Below are 23010 nucleotides of genomic sequence, written 5' to 3' on the forward strand. Positions count from 1 at the left end.
CTCACAGAACCAGTATATCATGACCTGAGCCAAAATCAAGAGTTGGATGCTTAACTGACTGAGCCACCCGGACACCCCAAAGAAATTAATTTTCTAAAGAAGATAGTCATCACCTGCTGCTCATTTATTAAATCACGTTTACTGGGATAAATCCTTGCATCTTCTCCTTGCTCCCTCACTTTCAAACCTATGGATACCACATCTCCAGAAGCTGGAGTTTAAATAAAATCAACACTTCTACTTAATACTCTATACCCAGTATGTGCCAGCACTTTAAAAGTTTGTCTAGGACAGATAACAAGCTGGTTTTGGTGATAAAAGACTGGTATCCGGGAGTGTGGTCAGTATCAAGGGTGTGTGAATCTCCCCAGGAACTTAATGCCAAACTAAAAGCAGGAAGGAAAAATAACTGAGGGGTGCAAGAACTCTACCCTTCCCTCCCCCCCAGCTCTCTAAATTCAGACTTTACCAATGGTAATCTGGTTTCAACCTGGGAAACCTGCTCTGTGATCCATCCTAATAGTGGCCGATTTAAATCTGTAGCCCACAGAAGAGTCCTTATCACTATTTTACAGCAATTCTCAATGAGAACATTTCCAAAATTCCAGGGCATAGTTAACAGCCTTTCAAAGTAAGGAGGACAGATGGTGTTCTGGCTAAAAGCTCAAAGAACTCTGGAATTTAAAAGAAAAATGTTGGGAGAATTCAGCTCTAAAGCAAATCAAGAATGAAGGAAGGGACTAGTAACATTTCCAATTTTTAAAGTCAAATTATCATTTGTATTTGTTTTCCCCAAATGTGTACTGTATATATACAAGACCTTTTGTCACAGACTTGGGTCAAACTTAAATAAATCTTACCGATTATTTTGCAAATTGCTTGTGTCTTTCTCCTCAATATTCAATACTTGGTAATACTTCATCATCAGAAATTCAGAAGTACACTGCATTAAAAAAACTCAGAGTTGGAGCGCCTAGGTGGCTCAGTCTGTTTAAGCATCCAACATCGGCTCAGGTCACAATCTCACAGTTTGTGAGTTTAAGCCCCGCGTCGTGCTCTATGCTGACAGCTCAGAGCCTGGACCCTGCTTCAGATTCTATGTCTCCCTCTCTCTCTGCTCCTCCCCTGCTCTAGCTCTGTGTCTCTCTCTCAAAAATAAACATTAGGAAAAAAAAATTTTTAATAAAAAATAAACAAATAACCCAGAGATGCTCAAAGATAGACATCTCGTATTTTCAACTTCTTTTATCAGCAACACAACTTCAAATCTCTAAAACCTTTCACATTTCCCAAAGTATCTACATATTCAGAAGAAATGCTACACATTGACTTAAAAACCCTTAAGAGACCTGCTGTGGTTCTTAAACATCAGCAACTCTGTTAGTGGCCAGATGTTGCCTTTAAGGAGCTTGTCAAGAAAAAGACACAAATGAAGCATCCAACTGGTTTGCTTTAGGCCTCAATCCCACACAAAAAAGGGGTTAAATGGTCAGAGGATGTTTTTCTTCCAGTCAGTCTACTTCCGCATTTAAGTTTCTTGGACTCCTTTTATGCTTTTACAACACTACAATTACCTTAATCTGTCTTTTCAGGCTCTTCCTGTCTATGCACCCTATTTTAACTTATTTTACAACCTTCTCTCCCATCCTACTCCTTCCTTCCATTATGCTCCTTAAATTCAAGTTCATCTTCCTCTCTTCCTCTGGTTCTCATTCCCAATTAATTACATTAAAAAAAATTTTTAAAGAACTCAGATTTCAGCGATAGGACCACCAAATTGTCTTCAAAAAAAGTATGTTACCTAATTAACTATAAGGTCTTCTGAGCTGTGGTTTCTAGACACAATCAGGGTCCAGAACAGGCTGCTCACATTATTATTATGCTGAGAACTAAATGACATATTTAAAAACTCAATTCTTAGAGCAACTCTGAGTGTCCTTTATGCAATGTCCTAATGGGGTCCTTAATTTATTTCTCTGCTCTGGTCTGTTTCCCAATCTGTAAAATGACCTCTACTGACGCCTACACTTGCAGTCCAAAGAATTCTATGACCTTTAAAAATTGTTTTAGTTTAAACGGATTAAGGTAAAAAGAAAAAAATTGAATGCTTGAGAGCAGTGGTTCTCAAACTTTCCTAACACCTGGGACTTATATCATCCCCAGATTATGTAGAGTTTAACACAAACTCTCCAGGTGACTATCATCTACATTGTCCAGAATCCTATTTTGAAAAATTCTGCCTTGTTGTTTCTTGGTCCTCTGAGCAATAATACCAAACACCAGCCACCTGCAATAATAGACATGCTACTGATTTTATTTCCAGTTTCTGTTTCAATTGGGTTTCAGTGCCTTTAAAAGGCAGGCACAAGGTGCTGAGTCAGTCCCTGGGGAATTGATTCATTTATTCATTCATTCGTTCGCAGCTAAGAATAGAGTCTCTACAACTGAGGAAGTAAAGAGGCTGTTTTCACCTGCTACTCTCCCAGCCCCTATTTGAGAGGAAGAGCTACATAAGGGGTGACACAGCTTACATAAGGAGTAAGACAGTCAAGTTCTTTAGAACAGAAATTTTCTTTGTTGTTTAGACATCACTGGGCAGAGCCATGCTTAGAGAAACAGGTAACCTGAGTCTGGCCAGTAGGACTCTGTTGGGAAAATGAGTAAGAAAAAAATGGATTAAGACCTAAAGAAGCTGCAAGTTCACAATAAACTTCTGACACTTGGCTTATACAGATTTCTTTGGGGGCTAGAGGCTACCAAGTAATATGGAAAGAGTCTTGTGAGCTTCCTGTGATACATACATTCAGTCAGGTAAGCATCTGAGACTACTCACCAATGCAACAATCAGCAAAGTTTTTCTTTAAAGGGATGGGTGGTAAAGTGGTTTAGGCTTTGCACCCCGTTCGATTCCTGCAACAGGTACTCAACTATGCCACTGTAGCACAAAAGCAGCCACAGATTATATGTAAATGGATGAACACAGACTGCAATAAAATTTTAGCTATAGACACCAAAATATGAATTTCATAGAATTTTCCTGTGTCATGAAATAACCTCTTTTTAAAAGTGAGGTATAACTGACATATACAATTAGTTTCAATAAAATAAATTGAAAATAAATTTAAAAGGGGGGGGGCGGCGCCTGGGTGGCTCAGCCAGTTAAGCGTCCGACTCGATTTCAGCTCAGGTCATGATCACGGTTCATGAGTTCAACTCCCACGTCAGGCTTTGTGCTGTCAGATTCTCTCCCTCTCTCTCTTTGCCCCTCCTCCCACTCACACTCTCTCTCAGAAGAAATAAATATAATAAATAAAATTAGTTTCAGGTGTATTTAATTCTTTTTGAAACTAGCTCCAACGTACCCTGTGAAGAGAGGTGCCTTTCTCAAGGTCAGTGTGTAAGTGAAGAATATCCTCCTTACCTTTACTTGCAACCTCTCTCTAATTCCTAAGCTTTCTCCTAAAGGATATTCACACTAAACCCCACTCCCACCTCTCTCCTTCCTTCAAACAACCCATGAATGGGCTAAGAGTCATTAGCAATATGATTTAAAAGCGGTTAAAATCTACTCCCGCTCTGCATAACTAGATGGAGTTGCATGAATGAGAACACTGAAGGGGAGGCCAATGCTGAGCCCACTGCTAATCCTGCTTCTTAAACAGAAAGTTAGTTTGTTATTTATCCCCCTTGAAGTAGGAACATCTTAACTTGTTCACATATTGCTAACCAACTCTGATGAAATTCCTTTGTAAATAAGCAGACTTCAGGATCCTTCAAAAAGGGGGGGGGGGGGGGCGGTGGAAGTGAGGGGTCTAGTTAATCCTTGGCTAACAAAAAGAACCTTTTTCTTTAGTACTCAGAAAGAAGTTTTACTGATTTCTGGAATAACTGGATCCAAGTACAAGCCAATCTGCTAAAAAAGAAATTACCGTGGGGTCTTTGCTGCACAGGCAGGCAGACTTTCCTTAATAGGGAAGTTCAGCAAAGCCTACTAGTCAATGATATTAGTCTGGTAAAAATCCACTGTAAATTAAGGGGAGTCTTTGAGAGCCCACAGTCTGATACTATATGGGTAGCTCCACTACAGCCCAGAGTTCCCAGCAGGCAATGGAGTCACCCACCCAGGTTCCCCTTTACTTTTTTTGACACATTTAAGAACTCAGGTTGTGGCATCAGGTAGGCCTAAATTAGCCTCCCAGCTCTGTGGCTTTCATACAAACTACACAGCCTTGAGTCTCAGTTTCTTCAAAAGTAAAGTGGAGACAGTAAATGTTCAAATATCTGTTATTTATTTCATCCCTAGTCCATTTCCTCTTCCCACTTCAAAAATAAATGACCATAATTTGAAGCTAAAGCTGAAAGAAAATGGATCTGTCCCTGCTTTTTAAGCATTTTACCCAAGTTGTTCTCTGAGACTTCACATGTCCACTATTGTCAGTGGTCCTCACAGTGGCCAAGGCTACAACCCCACTCTGAGCCCTTGGACTAATATTGTCTAGCTGACTGCGGGCCAGAGTACATATTAAGTGAGATGCAGTCTACATTCACTATGAGCATGAAAATGAGAGGAAGACTCCCAGATAAGTTGTAGAAACTGAGTTTTGATCTGTTTTTACTATAGCCAACACCTTGAGTGAGTTAACCTCTTGGTGCTATTTGTTTGATTGTACTTTTTTTTTTTTTAAAGTAAACTCTACCCCCAGCATGAGATCAATAGTTGAATGTTCTAACTGAGCCAGCAAGGCACTCCTATCTGTACAATTTTAGATTTTCCACCACTTATAGTCATTCACTTATTTAACTGACTACAACTTAACAAATTAACTTCTTGTTATAACAACATGCTAAAAGCTTGCAATTTCAAATTAAGTTGAATACCAACCATTTTAAAGAATAATGATCCATAAAGGTGTATATAAAATGTAAGTTAATCTGTTTTGTTAGCTACAAAAATAGACACGACTTATCTCATAAGGCTGCTGAGATAAAATGAGAATTTATTCAATCCAAAGGACCTTAAATGTTCATCTCTGTGTAGCACTAAAGGGGTCAAGTAAAATGGAAAGCTGCCTAAACTCCCAGCTGTTCTTGTAAACACAACTGTATGTACCAGTCATTAAGTCCTCTTAGGTCACCCAGGATAAGGCAATGTAGATATCCAGAAGGAAGACTTGTTACTCACACTCATCAAATTCACACCACTTTCGGATTTTTCCAAGTGCCCCAATCACCTATATTCCAAGGAAAACCTGAATCTCTTTGCTCTTATCTAAATTTTATCTGAAGCTGTGCTGTCAAGGACACCTGGGTGGCTCAGTCAGTTTTAAGCGTCTGACTCTTGATTTCAGCTCAGGTCCATGGTCTCAGTTTGTGGGTTTGAACCCTGAGTCAGGCTCCAGACTGACAGTACGGAGTCTGTTTGGGATTTTCTCTCTTCCCCTCTGTCTGCCCCTCCCCCCTAGCACTCTCTCAAAATAAATAAACTTAAAAAAAATTAAGCTGTGTCGTCCAATTATGGCAGCCACTAGCCACATGTAGCTATTTTAAATTTAAATAAAATAAAAAATTTTTAAGTTCTTTGGTCACACTAGCCACATTTCAAGGACTCAATAGTCTCATCTGGCTGGCAGCTACTATATGGGACAGCACAGATGCAGAACATTTCCATCATGATAGCAAGTTCTATTGGACAGTGTTGACTGAAAAGCTTGAATCCAAGTCAACAGCTTCTTCCTTTTACTGGTAGAAGAACATAAGGCACCATGTTGTGTGATTTGCTCTGGTCACACCTGACGAGGCCAGGATTAAGACTTCCTTGTCCCAACACTACCCCACCACCAAGTCCTCTGCTGGAGGCCAATCAAGGGCCTTTTCCCTACATGGCAAGGTACTATACTGTGTAGTTTTCTTAAGGCCAGCCGAAAGTTTTCCTGGCTAAACTGGCCATCTCAAAAGCAGGACACTTCTGCAGAGTCCCTGGAGAATCAGGGCCTCAATGAGTGCTGCCTAGAGAAGATTTCAACTAAGGGATCAGTCCACTGAGGTGTAAGTCAAAGCTAGATAGAGCTATTATTTTAAGCATAAGGAGTATGACAAACAAATCCCATTTTACTAACTCACCTGTGTTGTCTAAATACAAGACAAAGTTAGAAAGGTTTACTCCTGCCTCTGAAAGTAATTAACCAGTTACAAGACCCTTAAAATTGGCATTTATAATATTTCATATACTCTTCTGCAGTGAGTCATGTTTTCACAAGGACATCCCTGCACTGAAAATGCTTCTTCTTTCCCAAGAGGCAGAACTTAAAAGGGAAAAAGGACTTGTCTAACCTGAAAATGTACCTTCTCAGGCAACTCAATTAGGACAGGCCCATTCCTGCAGGCTTGTCCTCCTTTGCTTCTATTAAGTGAGCTCTTAATGCTTGGGAAATAGTAAAAGTGACTATAAACCTCCTGTCTATGCTACATAGGAATCCACAGCTCAGCCTAAGTTGCCTTTGTTTACAACAGGCATGGGCCTCAAAATGCCCCCAAGTCCCAATCAAAAAGAATGAAATCTTGCCATTTGCAACTATGTGGATTATACTAAGTGAAATTAGAGAAAGACAAATATCATGACTTCACTCATATAAGGACTTTAAGACACAGAACAGATGAACATAGGGAAGGAAAGCAAAAATAATATAAAAACAGGGAGGGGGACAAACACGTAAGAGATTCTTAAATATGGAGAACAAACAGAGGACTACTGGAGGGGTTGTGGGAGGGGAGAAGGGATAAATGGGTAAGAGGCATTAAGAATCTACTCCTGAAATCACTGTTGCACTATATGCTAACTTGGATATAAATTAAAAAAATAAATAAAAAATTTTTAAAAAATGCACCCAAGTCCACACCTTGAGTGTACTGATGCACCGCTTCATGCATCCTATTACTAATTCAACCAAGAAGCACAAGTCCACACCTTGTCTACCCATAAAGGAGTCAAGGGTGTTGATGCAGTGGTTTCATGCATCCTATCACCAATTCAACTAAGGGGCCCTCTTTGTCTAGAGTATCACTATTGACCACGCTTGAAATGCACAGGCCATTCTCTGGGCAACTAGCTGGAGAAAGACTAAGCCTGAATACATGTATTTCTTCTTCTGAAGAACACTTTCTAGTGCTAATCATTTAACAGGCTCCTTTTTACGCTTCAGTTATGAATTACTCCAACTTCAAAACTATAAGGAAGCACATGAATAAGTACGGAGGCCTAGCCATGGGCTTTGTAAAAAAAAAAAATGGAATACTGCTTAAGAGGATGAATTACTACACAAAATTAGTTCTAAGCTTCATATGAATGTCAAGACTAAAAGCTTATTTTGATCAACTTATCTTATTCTTGTCAATTATTTGACCTTGGGTATATAATAGTACCAGATACTATTAAATGTCCTCTCATATGACTGAGATAGCTATTATCCCTACTGTTACAGATGAGAAACTAAGATCAGAGTTGTGACTTGCTTAAGACCACCCAGCTAACCAAGTTTATCTAACTCCAAAGTCTAGATTTCAAGCATGTAAGCATGTGGACTTTGTCAACTTTCATTCCTCCTAAAAATGTGAGGCTAAAAAAAATTTTTTTTTAGTTAAAAAATAAAATAAAAATGTGAGGCTCAACAGAAGGGTGAATTTTAAGTCTTACTTTATTCCACTGGTTTTGTAACTTTAGTGCATATCATATCACCTGATTGGCTTGTTAAAACCTAGATGGCTAAGCCCCCACTCTCAAGAATTTAGGCCAGTAGGTCTGGATGAGCCCAATAATTTACATTTCCCACAAGTTCTCAAACAATGCTGATGCTGATCAGGAAACCATGCTAGAAGAACCACTGCTCTATTCACATCCTCCCATGTCAATCAGTGCCATCAGTAGCTAAAGACCACTAAATTGTACCCATACCTCCACTTACCTTCTAAAAGTCCCTGTCTTAACCATTTTGGGGATATTAGTATGAAAACAACCTCTTGCTCTTTGTGCTTTGCTTAGTCACCCAATCCTAAAAGATGACATCAGGATCGAACGGCTTGTTAAACATGGAAGGAGGAGAAAGAATTAGGATTCTGATGAGATAAATAGGAAAACAGCTGCAAAGTCAGTTAACTATCTCTACTATTTAGGTGAATTACTCGTTGAAAGAAGGTATTTAGAGTAGGATAAATATAATCCTTTTATAAACATATACTGAAAAACACTGTTCTGGTCCTTAAAAAATCCCATAAACTGAACAGCTTAACCAATGGAGTACCCTGAACAAATGAAGCAAAAACATACATCTTAACACAAGTAAGATAGTAAAGTCCAGATAGATCAGTTTCTCCAAAGATGATCTGTGGTCTCATGTATTAATCAGAATCATCCAGGATTGTTAGATATGTATTAAAAATGCAGATTTCTCAGTCTGTGCCACTACAGAATCAACTTAAGAGGTTTAGGCCTAGAAATATGTATTTTTACCAAGTACTCCCAGGTGATTCTTAAGCATTTTAGCTCCACAACAATGAAAAGTTAGTGCAGGCGCGCTTGGCTGGTTCAGTTGGTGGAGCAGGTGACTCAATCTTGGGGCTGTGAGCTCCAGCCCCATGTTGGGTGTGGAGATTACTTAAAAATAAAATCTTTAGGGGTGGCTGGGTGGCTCAGTCAGTTAAGCGTCCGACTTTGGCTCAGGTCATGATCTCACCATTGTGTTCAAGCCCCGCGTTGGGCTCTGGGCTGACAGCCTGGAGTCTGGAGCCTGCTTCGAGTTCTGTGTCTCCCTCTCTCTCTGCCCCTCCCCCGTGCTCGCTCTCACTTTCTCTCTCAAAAATGAATAAATATTTTTAAATATTAAAAAAATAAAATATTTACAAAAGAAAGAAAACTTAGTGTAAAACTCTCAATTTTTCTCACTGGATTTTCAACCAGCAAATAAGCTAGGAGAGAGAGGGGTTCCCACTTCACAATTTAAACATTTGTTGAAAGCATCTGTACTGTCCACACAGGATGAGATCGTGCTCTTACACACTTCCTAGTAAATAAGCAAAACGTAAATTTCTCCAGTCTAGAAAAAAAAAAAATTGGAAAAAGAGGACAAGAAAGGCTCAAAGCCAGAGAAAAGTGATTACTTATGGCTTGGGATTAAGTGGTGTTTGCAGACAGACTGCACTTAGAAAGGAAAAGGAGTATCCAAAACTATGCCTTCAGTACTAAAATAGGCGGAGATGTTGCTAACCTTCAAGGAGTTTTTAATACTTAGTGCCTTCCCAAATAGATAGTAAAATGGATACATACTGGGGATACTTATCCAACTGTGCCAAATCCTAAAGACTAAGGTATTCCAGGGTAAAAAGAAATACTTTAACAAAACAGGACTATAGACTTGTGGGAGAAGAATACACACTGAACGTAATTTTTGGGAAATAGAGTTGTTGTGGAATGACTTTTTTTTTTTTTTTTTAAGGGGGAGCGAGGGGGCTGGGGGACAGAGAGAGAATACCAAGCAGACTCCACACTTTATGCAGTGCCCAATCCCGTGAACCATGAGAGCCATGACCAAAGCTGAAATCAAGAGTCGGACACTCAACTAACTGAACCACCCAGGCATCCCAAATCAAGTTTTCAGTAACAAAATTGCTTAACAAAATTATCTTCACCTTTGTACAATAGCACTGACTAGCATGCATATTTACATATGTGCAGTGAGTATGGATTCTGCTTAATATACTGGTAGTCTTACTGATGCAAACACTTTTACTGTTTTCAGTCTCTTATGGACCCAATTGAATCACACTGTACTGTACTTTAAACTATTCCCCTAAAAACTGGAGCCTAGCACAAACACTATCTGACATCTAAATTCTACAGATTAGCTCCAGTCCTAAAGAAGTGCTATAGTGTTTTCAGGACTACAGGAGGAAAAATTTCAGCTTGTTTGCCCAACTAGAATCTGTTTTTCTACAGTTTGCTAGCAAACAAGCATTCTCTGCTAATATACAACTCTCCTGACATTCTGAGATTAGGAAGATGCTAACATTTATAAAGGACTATAAAGTTCTGCTTAAGTGTCTATTTTTATATCACGCTGCATTCAAGGGAGAAAGGAGGTGATTTGATTTTTAAGGGGAAAAGGTAATAATTATGGTCAAACCACCACCAGCTGAACTTGCATTGAGGAAGCTAACTGGAGACCTCTCAGAGCTGGGGGTCTGGCCTTGGAGAGCTTTCTGCTTGGAAGTCAAGTGTAACAAGCCAGCAGTTACAAAGCCTAGACAACTTCTGTTCCTCCTCCCTGCTTTTGTTTTCTTTTCTGGTTAACTGGAACCATGAAAAATTAACAAATTAGTCTCAATTCTCTGAGAGACTCTTGTTTCGTCATTTCTGTTGTTAAATAGCAAGCACTAGTAACATTGCATTCATTCTTGTGAAAACTCACTGTAAGAATAAGCATGGTCAGTCTAACATTTAGTCTCAATCACTTTTCCAGTATTCAGATCACTGGAAGTAATACCATTATGTACTCTCAACCTTCTTCTGAGGAGTTTAATGGCTTTCATACCAAGACACTTCATGGATTAGGAAGCAGTAAAAATAGTAATATATTTAAACTGCTTCACAAAATTAGTTTCCCAGGACTTTAAGTACTAAGTCTAATCTCAAAGATCTTAGTTCTTCAAGTTTCTGAAGATGGTGATTTTACTCTATTTCAGGCAACTGAGTTCAAGAATTTTAACCATTTCAAGCAAATACTTGGATTGGCGATTGTCACACGGATCTCTTGCACACAATGTGAACATTGCTAGTCACTGATAAATCTACCAGTTTAGGGAAACCTGAAAACTACTTCTCTACAACTCATGCAATACTGTTGTCTAATAATGAGAAATCCATAAACAGAACTTTTAACTTCTTCTATTCCAGGTGAAAGGATTTAATGAGTTTACAGGTATCCTAAAAAAAACTCCAAATAGAGATGTCCCTCTTTCACCGACAGTTAAGTATTCACTGATAGGAAGTACCTTCCATCCCATTTAACCTATGTCAGGAGCCTTTATACTGTGGCCCCATGAAAAAGATGGCATCTCAACAGAGGAAGTGAGTGTGCAGACCTACAAGTACTCACTTCAAAATGTTCATTCTGAGAGCCATATGGATTTGTCTCGTTCATCTGTGTCTAGTCGTTACTGGTATTTACTTTCCGAATGTTTGAACAAATGAATATGGCAGCTTAAATTTTCCATTTGCAATTAAACATGAAATTTTTAGTTTTCTGAGTAGATCTATAAATATTGCACCATCCCAAGTGCAAAGGGGGAAAAGTTACTGGCTGCCAAAGATTCTTAAACTGCAATTTAACTCTGAAAAACAAAGTGGTTTGTACACAAAGTCTTACTGTCCTGAGCCCATCTGGATTCACAGCAACAGTATCATATTCAAAGCTCCCTGGCGACCCTCCCCCTTGGGTACCCCAATTTAAAAATTAAAGATATTCCCTTTGCACAAAAGACTAAAGTAATCTCTGAAAAAGGTCTGGGTTTTGGATTTTTCTTTTTTAAGATTTGGCAAGGAACTAAGATTCTGTTTTAAGTGTCACCTTTTCTAAAGTGATCTTCACATGCTCTTTAATCCTCAATCTTGAGTTAAGTATTAGACCTAGTTTACAGGTAAGGAACTAAGGCTTAGAGATTAACTTGTTCAAAGATCTCACTATTGAAGCACAAGAACTTAAATTCAAATCCCCCTTGACTCAATCTCTGTCCTTTACACTCTATCATGATTTGATGGGGACACACACACATCACACAGATAGACACAATCACCCCCCACCCCCCTCCCCCAACCATTCACATTCTGAATCAGGAATTAAAAAAAAAAAAAAAAAAGGTAAGAGAAAGAAGCCCAAGCTTTGAAGACTTTAATCCAATCTTGGACATTCTCACATACCGAGGGCAAAAGAGCCATGCAGTATTAATAAACAGTCACTTACTCTAGGATTTTTTTTTCACATACTTTAGGAACCATATGTTCCTGGGGCACCTAGGTAACTCAGTCAGTGACCGACTTCAGCTCAAGTCATGATCTTGTGGTTTGTGGGTTCAGGCCTGCATTGGGCTCTGTGCTGACAGCTCGGAGCCTGGAGCCTGCTTCAGATTCTGTGTCTTCCTCTCTCTGCCCCTCCCCTGTTCATGCACTCTCTCTCTCTCTCAAAAATAAACATTAAAAAACAAAACAAAACAAAACAAAACAACAACAAAAAGCCATGTTCCGGACACGTTTATCTTTTGAAAACTTTTAAAATGTTTATTTATTTGGGGGGGGGGGGGGGGGGGAGTAGGGGAGGGACAGATAGAGAAGAGAGAATCCCAAGCAGGTTCCATGCTGTCAGCACAGAGCCTGACATGGGACTCAAATTCACGAACCATGAGATCATGACCTGAGCGGAAATTAAGAGTCAGACACTTAACTGACTGAACCACCCAGACATCCTGAAAATTTTATTTATTTTTTTATTATTATTTTTTTAAAAATTTTTTTTTCAACGTTTTTATTTATTTTTGGGACAGAGAGAGACAGAGCATGAACGGGGGAGGGGCAGAGAGAGAGGGAGACACAGAATCGGAAACAGGCTCCAGGCTCCGAGCCATCAGCCCAGAGCCCGACGCGGGGCTCGAACTCACAGACCGCGAGATCGTGACTTGGCTGAAGTCGGACGCTCAACCGACTGCACCACCCAGGCGCCCCTGAAAATTTTATTTTTGAAGACTCTTTAAATCAACACACATTTAAAAAAAAATAAATAAAATAAAATAAGACCCTATTTTGTAATTTCTCTCCTATAAAATTATTTTCTCTGGCCCACGTTTAACTGAATATTAAGTCTGAAGTCTGCTCCTGTTGTGATGCTTCTGTGATACTCTTTTTTTCTTAATTTTTTTTTAATGTTTTTTGGGTTTTTTAATGTTTTTTGAGAGAGAGAGAGAGAGAGAGCGCGAGCGAGCATGAGCAGGGGAGGGGCAGAGAGAGAGACAGACACAGAATCCAAAGCTCCAGGCTCTGAGCTATCAGCACAGAGCCCAACGGGGGGCTTGAACTCACACACTGTGAGATCATGACCTGACGCCCAACCGACTGAGCCACCCAGGCGCCCCTGTGGTACTCCTTTTTTATCAATGGTGTATCTACTAAGATCCATCTGGCTGAATCTAACGGACATTTGTAAACATATCTGCAACTGACTTTGGTTTATTTTCTTTAAGGAGCACTTTCCACGTAACAAATTCAAGGCAATTCAATAATCAGCATTAGCTAGACTTATGAGCCATTATCGAAATTTCTGCTTACTAAATAAACTTTTTCATGGACTCTCCCAAATGCCTATACTCCTGCGTAACTCTTAACATGGAGTTTCCTATTTAAGTTCTCATACTTAAGTTTCATTATTTTTTTAACGTTTTTTTAATTTATTTTTGAGACAGAGAGAGACAGAGCATGAACGGGGGAGGGTCAGTGAGAGAGGAAGACACAGAATCTGAAACAGGCCCCAGGCTCTGAGCTGTCAGCACAGAGCCCGACGCGGGGCTCGAACTCACAGATTGTGAGATCATGACCCGAGCTGAAGTCGGACGCTCAACCGACTGAGCCACCCAGGCGCCCCTTAAGTTTTATTATTTAAGGCATTCTGTTGCCAAGAATGAACTATTTCACAGGAAGTTGAGTTGGTCACTATAAGCAGTATGTGAATAAATGAAAAATGTAGGTAACTCTTAGACACTTTCACTCTTCTGAGTTTAAAATGTTTTGGGGCAAGAAGTAAAATAGTGGCATTTGGAAATAAAAACATGTTGACACAAGAAATACTGAGTTTTGTTGTTAAGAAAAAAAAAAATCGCAGGAACACCTGGACGGCTCAGTCGGTTGAGCATCTGACTCTTGATATCAGCTCAGGTCATGATCCCGACAGGGACATGGGACCAAGCCCCTCATTGGGCTCCATGCTGAGCATGGAGCCTGCTTAAGATTCTCTCTCCCTCTGCCCCTCTCCCCTGCTCACACACTCCCTCTCTAAAATAAAAAAATAAATAAATAAAATCATCAACAATGAACTTGGCATTTCACTTATTAAATGCATCTAATAAAGATAAAACTCTGGGTACCTTTTTAAAAATTAAAATATAATTGACATATAAGCTCTGGGTATCTTTAATAGAAAATCCATAGTTCTATTAAAGGGTTGAGAAATTAGCTAGAGCAGTATGTTTTTTTCATGTCTAAGCCCATCTCCCCTGAAAAAGTAGTTCTTTCAGCAATGACAACCTTGCCTTATTCTTAGAAAAGTAGGAACCAAATACACATTTGGCTCCTTAGCCCAAACCTACATATAGATACACCACCTTTCCTTTTATAGTGGTTGCTTAACAGTCAGAAGACATCAGTGTAGGCTGTGAAGTTCAGTTAGATAAAGACTCAACCAACTCTAGGTATATGCTACTGTTCACTGTGTAAATGTCAGGAAGATTTAAAAGGTTATCAGGGAATACCAGTGAAGGAAGCCAACAACAGTATGTCAAACCTAACATTCAAAATAAAGATCTATTTCATAATAGAAGCTGTCTGACCAAAGCTTAAATTGTAAAATATGGACAAAGAGGCACATTATATGCTTATAAATTCTCAATAGCTTGTGAAGCATAGAAATACCATCCTTATCTACAGATAACAAAACAAAATTTGGCAGCCCGAGCTAAGTTTCATACTAAGAATAGGGACTTACTTAGATTTTTCTACTCCAAGTTTCTATTTTACCACAGGTGCTCAAGAAAGTACTCCCCACAGCCTCCCTCTTCATCACTTATACCCTTCAGTCGCACTCTGGTTCCAGCCTTTACACCAAATCATCTCTTGAAGACTTAGCCCTCCAGGTGCAAGGGGTCTAAACTTTCTCTACCAGCACATAATTAAGGGAAGGCTGTGACATCTATACCAGAAGCTTACCAATTACAGTATGGGATTTCCATAATCTAGACCAGGTAATATGCTACCAAAAAGAGGAGTTGAGAAGGTGTAAAAAGCAAAACTTTCCCTTCTTGGTCTCAGCTTCTCCCATAAACCTATACAATTTGTACTATTCCCATTAAATTCCCATTTAATGAATACAAAAATGTGATGTCTACTAAGCTCTCAAAATGTGTTTCTTTCCTTCCACTTCCCCTTCTACTGCCTAGCAAGAGCTCAGATAACGCACTACAAATGAAGAGGCTATCTTACAGGAGTTGGGTAAAGTAAAGGGTCTTAACCAATGAGATCCCCTAATCCACTGATCTTGAAACCTGCGACGTTTAAGTTCTGCCCAGCCAGTATTCTGCTTACAAACCTTTCTAAATCTAGGCATTCGTATGGTAATAAGATTAAAATCTGGACTTTTTTACAAAATAGCAAAAGGGTACATTTCTTTTTTCTTTTTTTTAAGTTTATTTATTTATTTAGACAGAGAGAGTGCAAGCAGGGATGGGGCAGAGAGAGGGGGAAAGAGAATCCCAAGCAGGCTTTGTGCTGTCAGCACAGAGTCCAATGCGGGGCTCCAACTCACGAACTGTGAGATCACGACCTGAGCCAAAACCAAACGTCAGATACTCAACCAACTGAGCCACCCAGGCACCCCCAAAGGGTACATTTCTAGTGTACTCTAGTGCGGATTAACCTACACCTTAAAACTTTTCAGGGGGATGGGGGAAGGTGAATTCCAAACAGCCAAAGATATCTTCTCCAAGAAAGATCCCAGCATCTATCTTTGCTAGGCTGTGCTAAGAAAAATGCAAATATTGAGACCAAGAGTTGGCTGATTTGTTTTTGTTCTTAAAAAATAGGAAAATGTCAGATACCCAGGGATCTATTAAACCTGTTCTCAACAATATCAACAAAGACAAGAGAATTAAAGTCCCCAGTAATGCTGACTGCTTTAACACCTTTTGTTGGAGCTTCTCTAGGTATATCTCAGGAATGTTAATGAACTAGTTCTTTGGTTCCTCTAATCCACAGAAACAAAGTTAACTTCAAAGGCTCAGAGAGGAATGAACAGCCTGGTAGAGTTGCACCTCTACCCTAAATCTAATGCACCTCTACCCTAAAACTACCCTAAGCCCTAAGAGGGCATGGAAGGAGATGTAAATAAAAATATCTACTATAAATTTCAGAAAAATTACCAAGAACAGTATACAAAGGTAAAGATGGCAGTGAGATAACTTAGATATAAAAACTTAAGCCAACAAATTAAAAAGAATACCATCCAAAAAGAAATTTAATACCTAAGTTGCTTATGTCCCTTTGAATTTGATTAAAATTTTAGAGACATAAATGACAAAGACATTTAATAGCTTGATACTACAATCTATATACCTGAAGATATACTTGACATAATCAGCAAAATCACTTCTCAGTTTGAAAAATACTTAGCATCTTTCCTGAACATACAGAATAAAAATCATGTTAAATAATACCTGCTACTAAGCATACTGTCATTTCCTATAACCCTACCAAAAATAACCATTAATATCTAACATATTCTACGAGCTTTCTCCCCACCTAATAATAAAGCCCAGGCTTCCATGCTACCCGTCCTCCCTCCCTCCCCCCGGCAATCTTTAACCCCCTCCACAGTACCCAAGCACTGGTGCTATCAACACAGAGCATACATACAACGCACACCTAGATAGGCAGGTTGTGGGGGAAGGGCAGAGGCTGGCAAAACGCTAATTATTCCTTGCCTCTCTTTAGATTTCCCACTTCGATGACTGGTCTGGTGCCATAGGGATAGAAAGCTGTATCTCAAACTTGGATTTACAAGACAAGGAAATAGAGAAAAGACTTGTGCCAACTATTACTACTCAAAGTTTAATCACAATCTGAAAGCTTCCTTTAAACACAATACTTCATTCACTTCTTAAAATCCAGTTAGGAACTTCTCCCATCCCAACCTTTTTACCTTAAGAAGCCAATTCTCAATTCTCAATAGCCCAAATGCCCTTGTTATGCAAAGTTAATGGCTCTAAATATTTAAGAGGCAGATTATCTAAACCACAGGACACGGAAAACTCACTCAACTGACTCTCCCATATACAAAAGCAATGAACTGACTACTTTTTACCTTCTTTCAAAAGGGTTTTGTTTTTTTTTTTAACCTCAGGGTCCCCTATCAAATATTCAAGCATTTCCATAGCCTCATTCAAAACTAAACAATTACACTTGAATCCTTTTTTCCAAATATAGCTAGAACTTTATTGGAGTTCAACATAGTTTCATATAGGAAGGATGAAATCCCTCACAAAAACATACTGCTGGGGAAAGAACTCTGCATCTGATAAAAATCAGGTTTTATTTTGTACTAAAAATGTGGCTAAAGTTGTTAAAGATCCATAACATACATATGCATTAATACCCAATTAATACAACACGCACAAATTCAGTATAATCTGAAGCCTCCTAAAATGAAATACATCCATGAAGTACAATAGAATCATTTCGCATACACTTAGCAGAGGATAACTGTTATAATTGATATACAACACCAAGCTTTCTAAAACAGATATTTTTGCACCCCCCCCCCCCCACATATGCTGAAAACAAACAAAAAACCCCCAATGGCCTAATTTTGGAATAAAAGAGTTAAAACATGTGAAGAATCCCTGGCTCTTTCTTGTACATGGTATAAATGGATACCAATTCACTAGGACCCAGAACAAATTAATGAATCACTCCTTCAAACTCTCACAATTCCTCATTTTCATGCTGATGTTAAAAAAAAGTCAGATAATTCTTTTTTTACTACAATTGGTAAGTGAGATTTGGGGACTAACTCTGGGTTTGTATTTTCCATTTTACCTACTTTGGTAGAAAAGCAGGAGCTGGTGTCATCAATATTACCTAGTTTCACCTTTCAAACTGTGAGGTGTTTCTGATTCCTTTAATAACTCCTGGATTTTCTTGTTTACCAGCAACATCGGAATCTGAAATTTGTTTGGAAGTTCTGATATGCTAGTAATCTAAAAAACACATGTTGACAAGCAACTTTGTTTCAAGTCTAAATAGTATTAAGATGCTACAGTAGTCACTAATTCTGAAAAGATGCCCCAAGGAGTCTAGCTGTAGAAAGAAAAACCACTGGAGCCTGATACTTAAGTGCTTCTGGATTGAGCAAGAAGATGTGCCAGATGTCATTTGAAGGCGCCATCAGTTTGCAGTTTTAAAAATGTGATGGTAACTTTCAGATAGCCACATCATCAGTCTTCCCACCCCCCACCTCAACCTGCAACTAACAGCATAGAAATACATCTGTCTGCATCAGAAACAATTTATATTTAATTCTTCCATACAATCCGAATCTATTAAGCTAAACCAGAATCAACACAAGATGATGTCAAATTATGATCCCATATAACATCGCTTAGAATAAGTCAGTCACTGATGGAATCAAGCATTATACTTTGCTCATCCCAAGGAGGGAAGAACCCCACAAATGCAAAGTGGATGGGCAAAAACTTGAAACAGCAGAAGGATCACTAACCCCCAACATGATGTTACCATTTTCAACTCTGCGGATAACCTGGCAGTTACTGTAATAATGACTCAGACCCACCACAGTTAGTGCTACCAACACCTAGGAAAAAGGTAGTCAAAAGATTATGGTTTCTACTACTGAAACTCCAAGCTCACCATCAATATTTTAAATATAAAAGCATTTCACAAATAACAGATTTTCCCAGCAGTTAAGCATGGGCCAGAATGTTGTGAATTTCAAATGAACAGCAACAGTTTTAACTATTGTAAAGAATGAACTCCAAAGGGCATAAAACCTTTCAGATCTTAAGGGACGAGGGCAGGCAGAATGAGGGATGTTAGTATATATGAACTTCCAGTTATCTGTAAGTTCAGCTAAGTCCACTTACAGTCATGCTACAGCAAACTCTTCTTAATACAAAGATCAATAATGACATGTCTGTGTACAATTAAACACTGATTTTTATTTTTTAAAAACAGTCTTTCACGGTTACATAAATCAATCACTTGTTACCAGGCTATTACTTAATAGAGCAAGCACACAGTTACTAACACTACACCTTTCTTCTGAACAATATTTACAAAGATAATTAGTCCAGTGTCAGACACTTACGGTGGTAGGGAGGCAGTTAAAATGCTTTTTCTCTTGAAGGAGTAGGTTAGTTAAAAAGTAAGCAAATGACAAACTAGCAAATCCTTCCCTCCCACATTTTTCAGCTCTGTAAGAAAATAGAGATGTTCAGCTTTTAATTTTGTCATACTACAATCACATATATAGCATACTGGCTACACCTGGGAGCTTTGGAGTGCCCCACTCCCTGCCCTTGGGAAAGCTAGTAAACATACTAAGCCTCAGTTTCCCCATCCATAAAACAGAGATAGTAGTATTTAACTCATAAGGTCCTTCCAAGGACTAAATTGAATTAGATAATCCATGCAAAGAGCTGAGATTCGTGCCAGGCAGACAGTAAGTATTCAACAAATATTAACAATTACTGCAATTACAAGTGATCACATTCTAGAAGTCAATATAGTCGGTTTCAATCTCTATAAAAACAGCATTAAAGATCAACAACCCACCCAGCCCACAATCATTCACATACTCAATAGTTCCTTTGTATAATTTAAGTGAGCAACATGGAGAATAACATTGATGAGAAAGGACTAAACTTTCTTTCACTACTAAATACATGACCTACTCAGCCTGGTCTTAAAGTCAAAAGAACACTTTTTCTGTGTTTTGCTCCTACCTTCCCCGAAGAGGTCAAAAGGACTCTTTACAAATCCTCACCTGCCACGTCCTTTCTTTGCTCCCACATCCCTAAGAAACATCTACACTCTTTTCGGTTTTCTGAACTGCAGGGGCCTCATCTCCCTTTTAAAACCCTGATAAGTTAGCTCAACATAGTTAAGAAATACTCCAACCCCTGACACTCAGCACCTAGTCTTGCACAACACTCAGAAGTCACCTCCTCTGAGAAATTTCCCCACCCCCAGACAAAATTAAGTCCCCTAGTTTCTCAAAGCATTTTGGGTATACATATATGCCTTAGCACCCACCTTACAATTAACTAATTATGTCTCTCTCGATAGACTGAATTGAGGGCAAGAGAAGCGCTGTGGCCAAAGGTTCAGCTCTAGCACTATGCGCAGTGTTTGGCACATATCAGGTGCTCAAGAAATGCAACATGTGAATTTAACCAGAATCTTTCCTTTCAGAGTCCCATCTCTTGCTAGATGCCCCATTACAAAACCTGAACATAAGGCTGCTCTCAGTATACCAGGCTAACACGATGGACTGCCGATTACAGCATCAGAAAACATACTCATCAGCTTCTCCCATTGGAGAGGTTCCCGGAACCCAAACTCAATTGAGCAGGATTATGTACCATCAGAATCAGTGGGAATTCCCAGCACACTACAGAGGGTGCTTTTCTCCTTCAATAAGATTGTTGAAAAGCCCTCAGGGTGAGCTTTTTATTGGGGGAACTCTTCATTAAGTGAAGTGGAAATACTCAAAGAAAAATAAATGCCTCGATTTGGCTGAAAAGGGGTCAAAATCATAAAGTTCTGGGAAAAGCAAGCTAGCTCTTGATTCCTGAAAAACAGAGACCTCCAAAAAAGAACAGGAAGCAGGGGTGGGTGCTGGTCACTCTTTGTTTCAATAAATAAAATCTCTTTTTCTTCCCTACAGCCCAAAAGAAAAGGCCAATACACCAAGTCCAGATGAGATGCTCAACAATCTTTCCTCCTGACAAGTACACTAAACTGAGGTTCTTTAAAAAATAAAAAAAAAAAAAAGGAAGAAAGAAAAAAGGGGGGAAAAGTGCTGCCTTAGGAACCTCAGCCACAATGAAAAGTTCTAGTAATACTTTAATTAAAAAAAAAAAAATCTATCTCCCTGGGTCCAACATTTACATTGGACGGCCCACACACTTGCAAACTTTCTGAAGGGAGGGACTACTACCTTCGCAAAGAACACAACTTGGGAAAAACAATCTCAAAATATGAAGAACTCCACAAAGGGCAGCTTTAGTTTTAGAACCATAATTCCCATCACAAACAACTTACACCATCACCACCCCCAACCACCACCAAATTCAACAGTTGCCGGAGGATATCTTTCATTCTGGAAACAGAAAAGGAAACAAACAAGCAGCAGAAAGGGAATTACCCCCAAAATAAAGTTCTCTTTGGAAAAAATTGTAACAATTCAGTCTCCCACCCTTCCCTCTCTGGTGAAGTCTATGATTTATACGGCTTTGCTCTGCAGAAAGCTCTTTCTGGGCAGCTCAAGGAAAGAGCCGAGGGAGGGAGAGAAAGAGACACAGGCACAGAAAGGAGAGGAGAGAGAAAAAGAAAATGGCGCAGAGACTAAGTCCCGACTGTCGACAAGGCGACTTTCCCGGGAGGAATCCGGGCCGGGAAAGGCTGCCCGAAGCCCGGCGGCGGGCGACGCCGGGTCTCCGTTGCCCCCTCTTGGGGGGGCCGTGATCTGGGGGTGCTGGGGTCCCCGGAAAGGGGGTCCAGAGGCGGCCCGATGGGAACAATGGGGCCGGTGAGCGAGGAGCCGGGACTTAGTCTCTGGGACGCCATGTCTGTCCTCTGCCCGGCTCCAGCGGGGCGCGGGGCAGGCGGCCGGCGGCGGGAGGACCTGGGTCGGGGCGGGGGGCACACTCACCATTCAATCGGAAATCCGCTTCAATCTGGAGAAAGAAAAGGGGGGAAGATGAACAAAACAGGCACATTTAACCCCGCGGGCGGCGAGCGCGCGGAGCCGGGGGCCTAGCCCACCCTGCGCCCCAGGGAGGAAGGGACCCCCGGGAACGGCCTTTAAGGGGCAGCCGTTCCCACCCCCGCCACCCCAATATGTAACTTGGCGGCTTTCATCCTAGGCCTAGCGAGCCCACCTCCGCCGGCCGGCCGCCCCTGGCCTGGGGCTCCGGCCTGTCAAAGCGGCCGGGCCGGGGCCTGCGCTGGGGGTCGCGGAGAGCCGGGGTGGGGCCGGGGCGCCGAGAGGACCGTGCGGAACTGTACCTGGGAATCGTTGTGGAGATGGTCCCCGCTCATGTCGGCCGGAGCGGTGAGAGCGGCGGGCGGCGAGTGGCGCCGAGGAGACGCAGACGGTCGAGACCGGCCTATGCGGGCGGACGGGAGCTGCCGGAGGCTCCCGAAGGCGCGGGTAAGCGGCGGCGGCTGCGGGCCTGAGACTCCCGGAACCGCTAAGGCGGCGACAGCGGCGGCGACGCTGACTGACTGCCGGGCGGGCGGCGAGAGCGGACCCCAGCAGTTGTGTAACAGCCTAAGTTCGCATTTCGGCTCACTGCGCCTGCGCGGCCGCTTTTAAACGAGACGTCGCGACGTCAGAGACTCGCGGAAGGAGGCCGAGGGTTGCGGGCCCGCCCCCTCGCGCTTCCAAAGGCGGACCAGGCTTTGCATCGCAAGCCCCGCCTCCTGGCCCTTGCGCGCCGCTGTGATTTGCATAAGGAGTCGACTCCTCCCAGGGCCGCCCACCCTAAGCAACCTTCCTTTCGTTTCCCCGCGCCTTTTCTCGGAACGCCGTACTCCTCTGCGAGGCAGTGCGCAGGCGCATCCCAGACACCGCCCCCGGACCGTGGCCGGCAGCGCGGCCACGTGGTGGGCCTTTAAAGGCCGCGGCGGGACCGCGCCAGTCCCCGGCCGAGCTGCTGTCTTCGTGCTCCTTTTCGTAGCAGCGAATATCTTGGTGGCCTGGGCTCTAGCCCTTCCACCAACTCTTCTTTGCTCGCTAGCCGGGCGCCGAGGCCGCCAGGAGACAGGAGCTCCCGCCCTAGCCTTTGTCCATGCCTTTCAACCTTCTGAATTATTTCACACTATTATTAATTTTAATTTTTTAACAAACCAAAGGTCTGGTGCAGCTCCAGTTTCCAAACGAGTGCATGTAGTCCTGGGTCACAAGG

General features: G+C 41.1%; 1 protein-coding gene across 1 annotated transcript in view; it reads right to left on the reverse strand.

Annotated features, from left to right (window-relative positions):
* Positions 1-22384, reverse strand: part of TOP1 (DNA topoisomerase I) — a 95208-nt gene extending 72824 nt beyond the window's left edge. The window contains exons 1-2 of the mRNA XM_047852436.1: positions 22109-22384; positions 21753-21777 (exon numbers count right to left, since the gene is read on the reverse strand). Of these exons, the coding sequence (XP_047708392.1) occupies positions 21753-21777; positions 22109-22141 (58 nt within the window). The 5' untranslated portion in view covers positions 22142-22384. The remainder of the gene's footprint in view (positions 1-21752; positions 21778-22108) is intronic.
* Between the last annotated feature and the right edge of the window lie 626 nt (positions 22385-23010).

Source organism: Prionailurus viverrinus, chromosome A3 (assembly GCF_022837055.1).
Source record: "Prionailurus viverrinus isolate Anna chromosome A3, UM_Priviv_1.0, whole genome shotgun sequence".
Classification (NCBI taxonomy): Eukaryota; Metazoa; Chordata; class Mammalia; order Carnivora; family Felidae; genus Prionailurus; species Prionailurus viverrinus.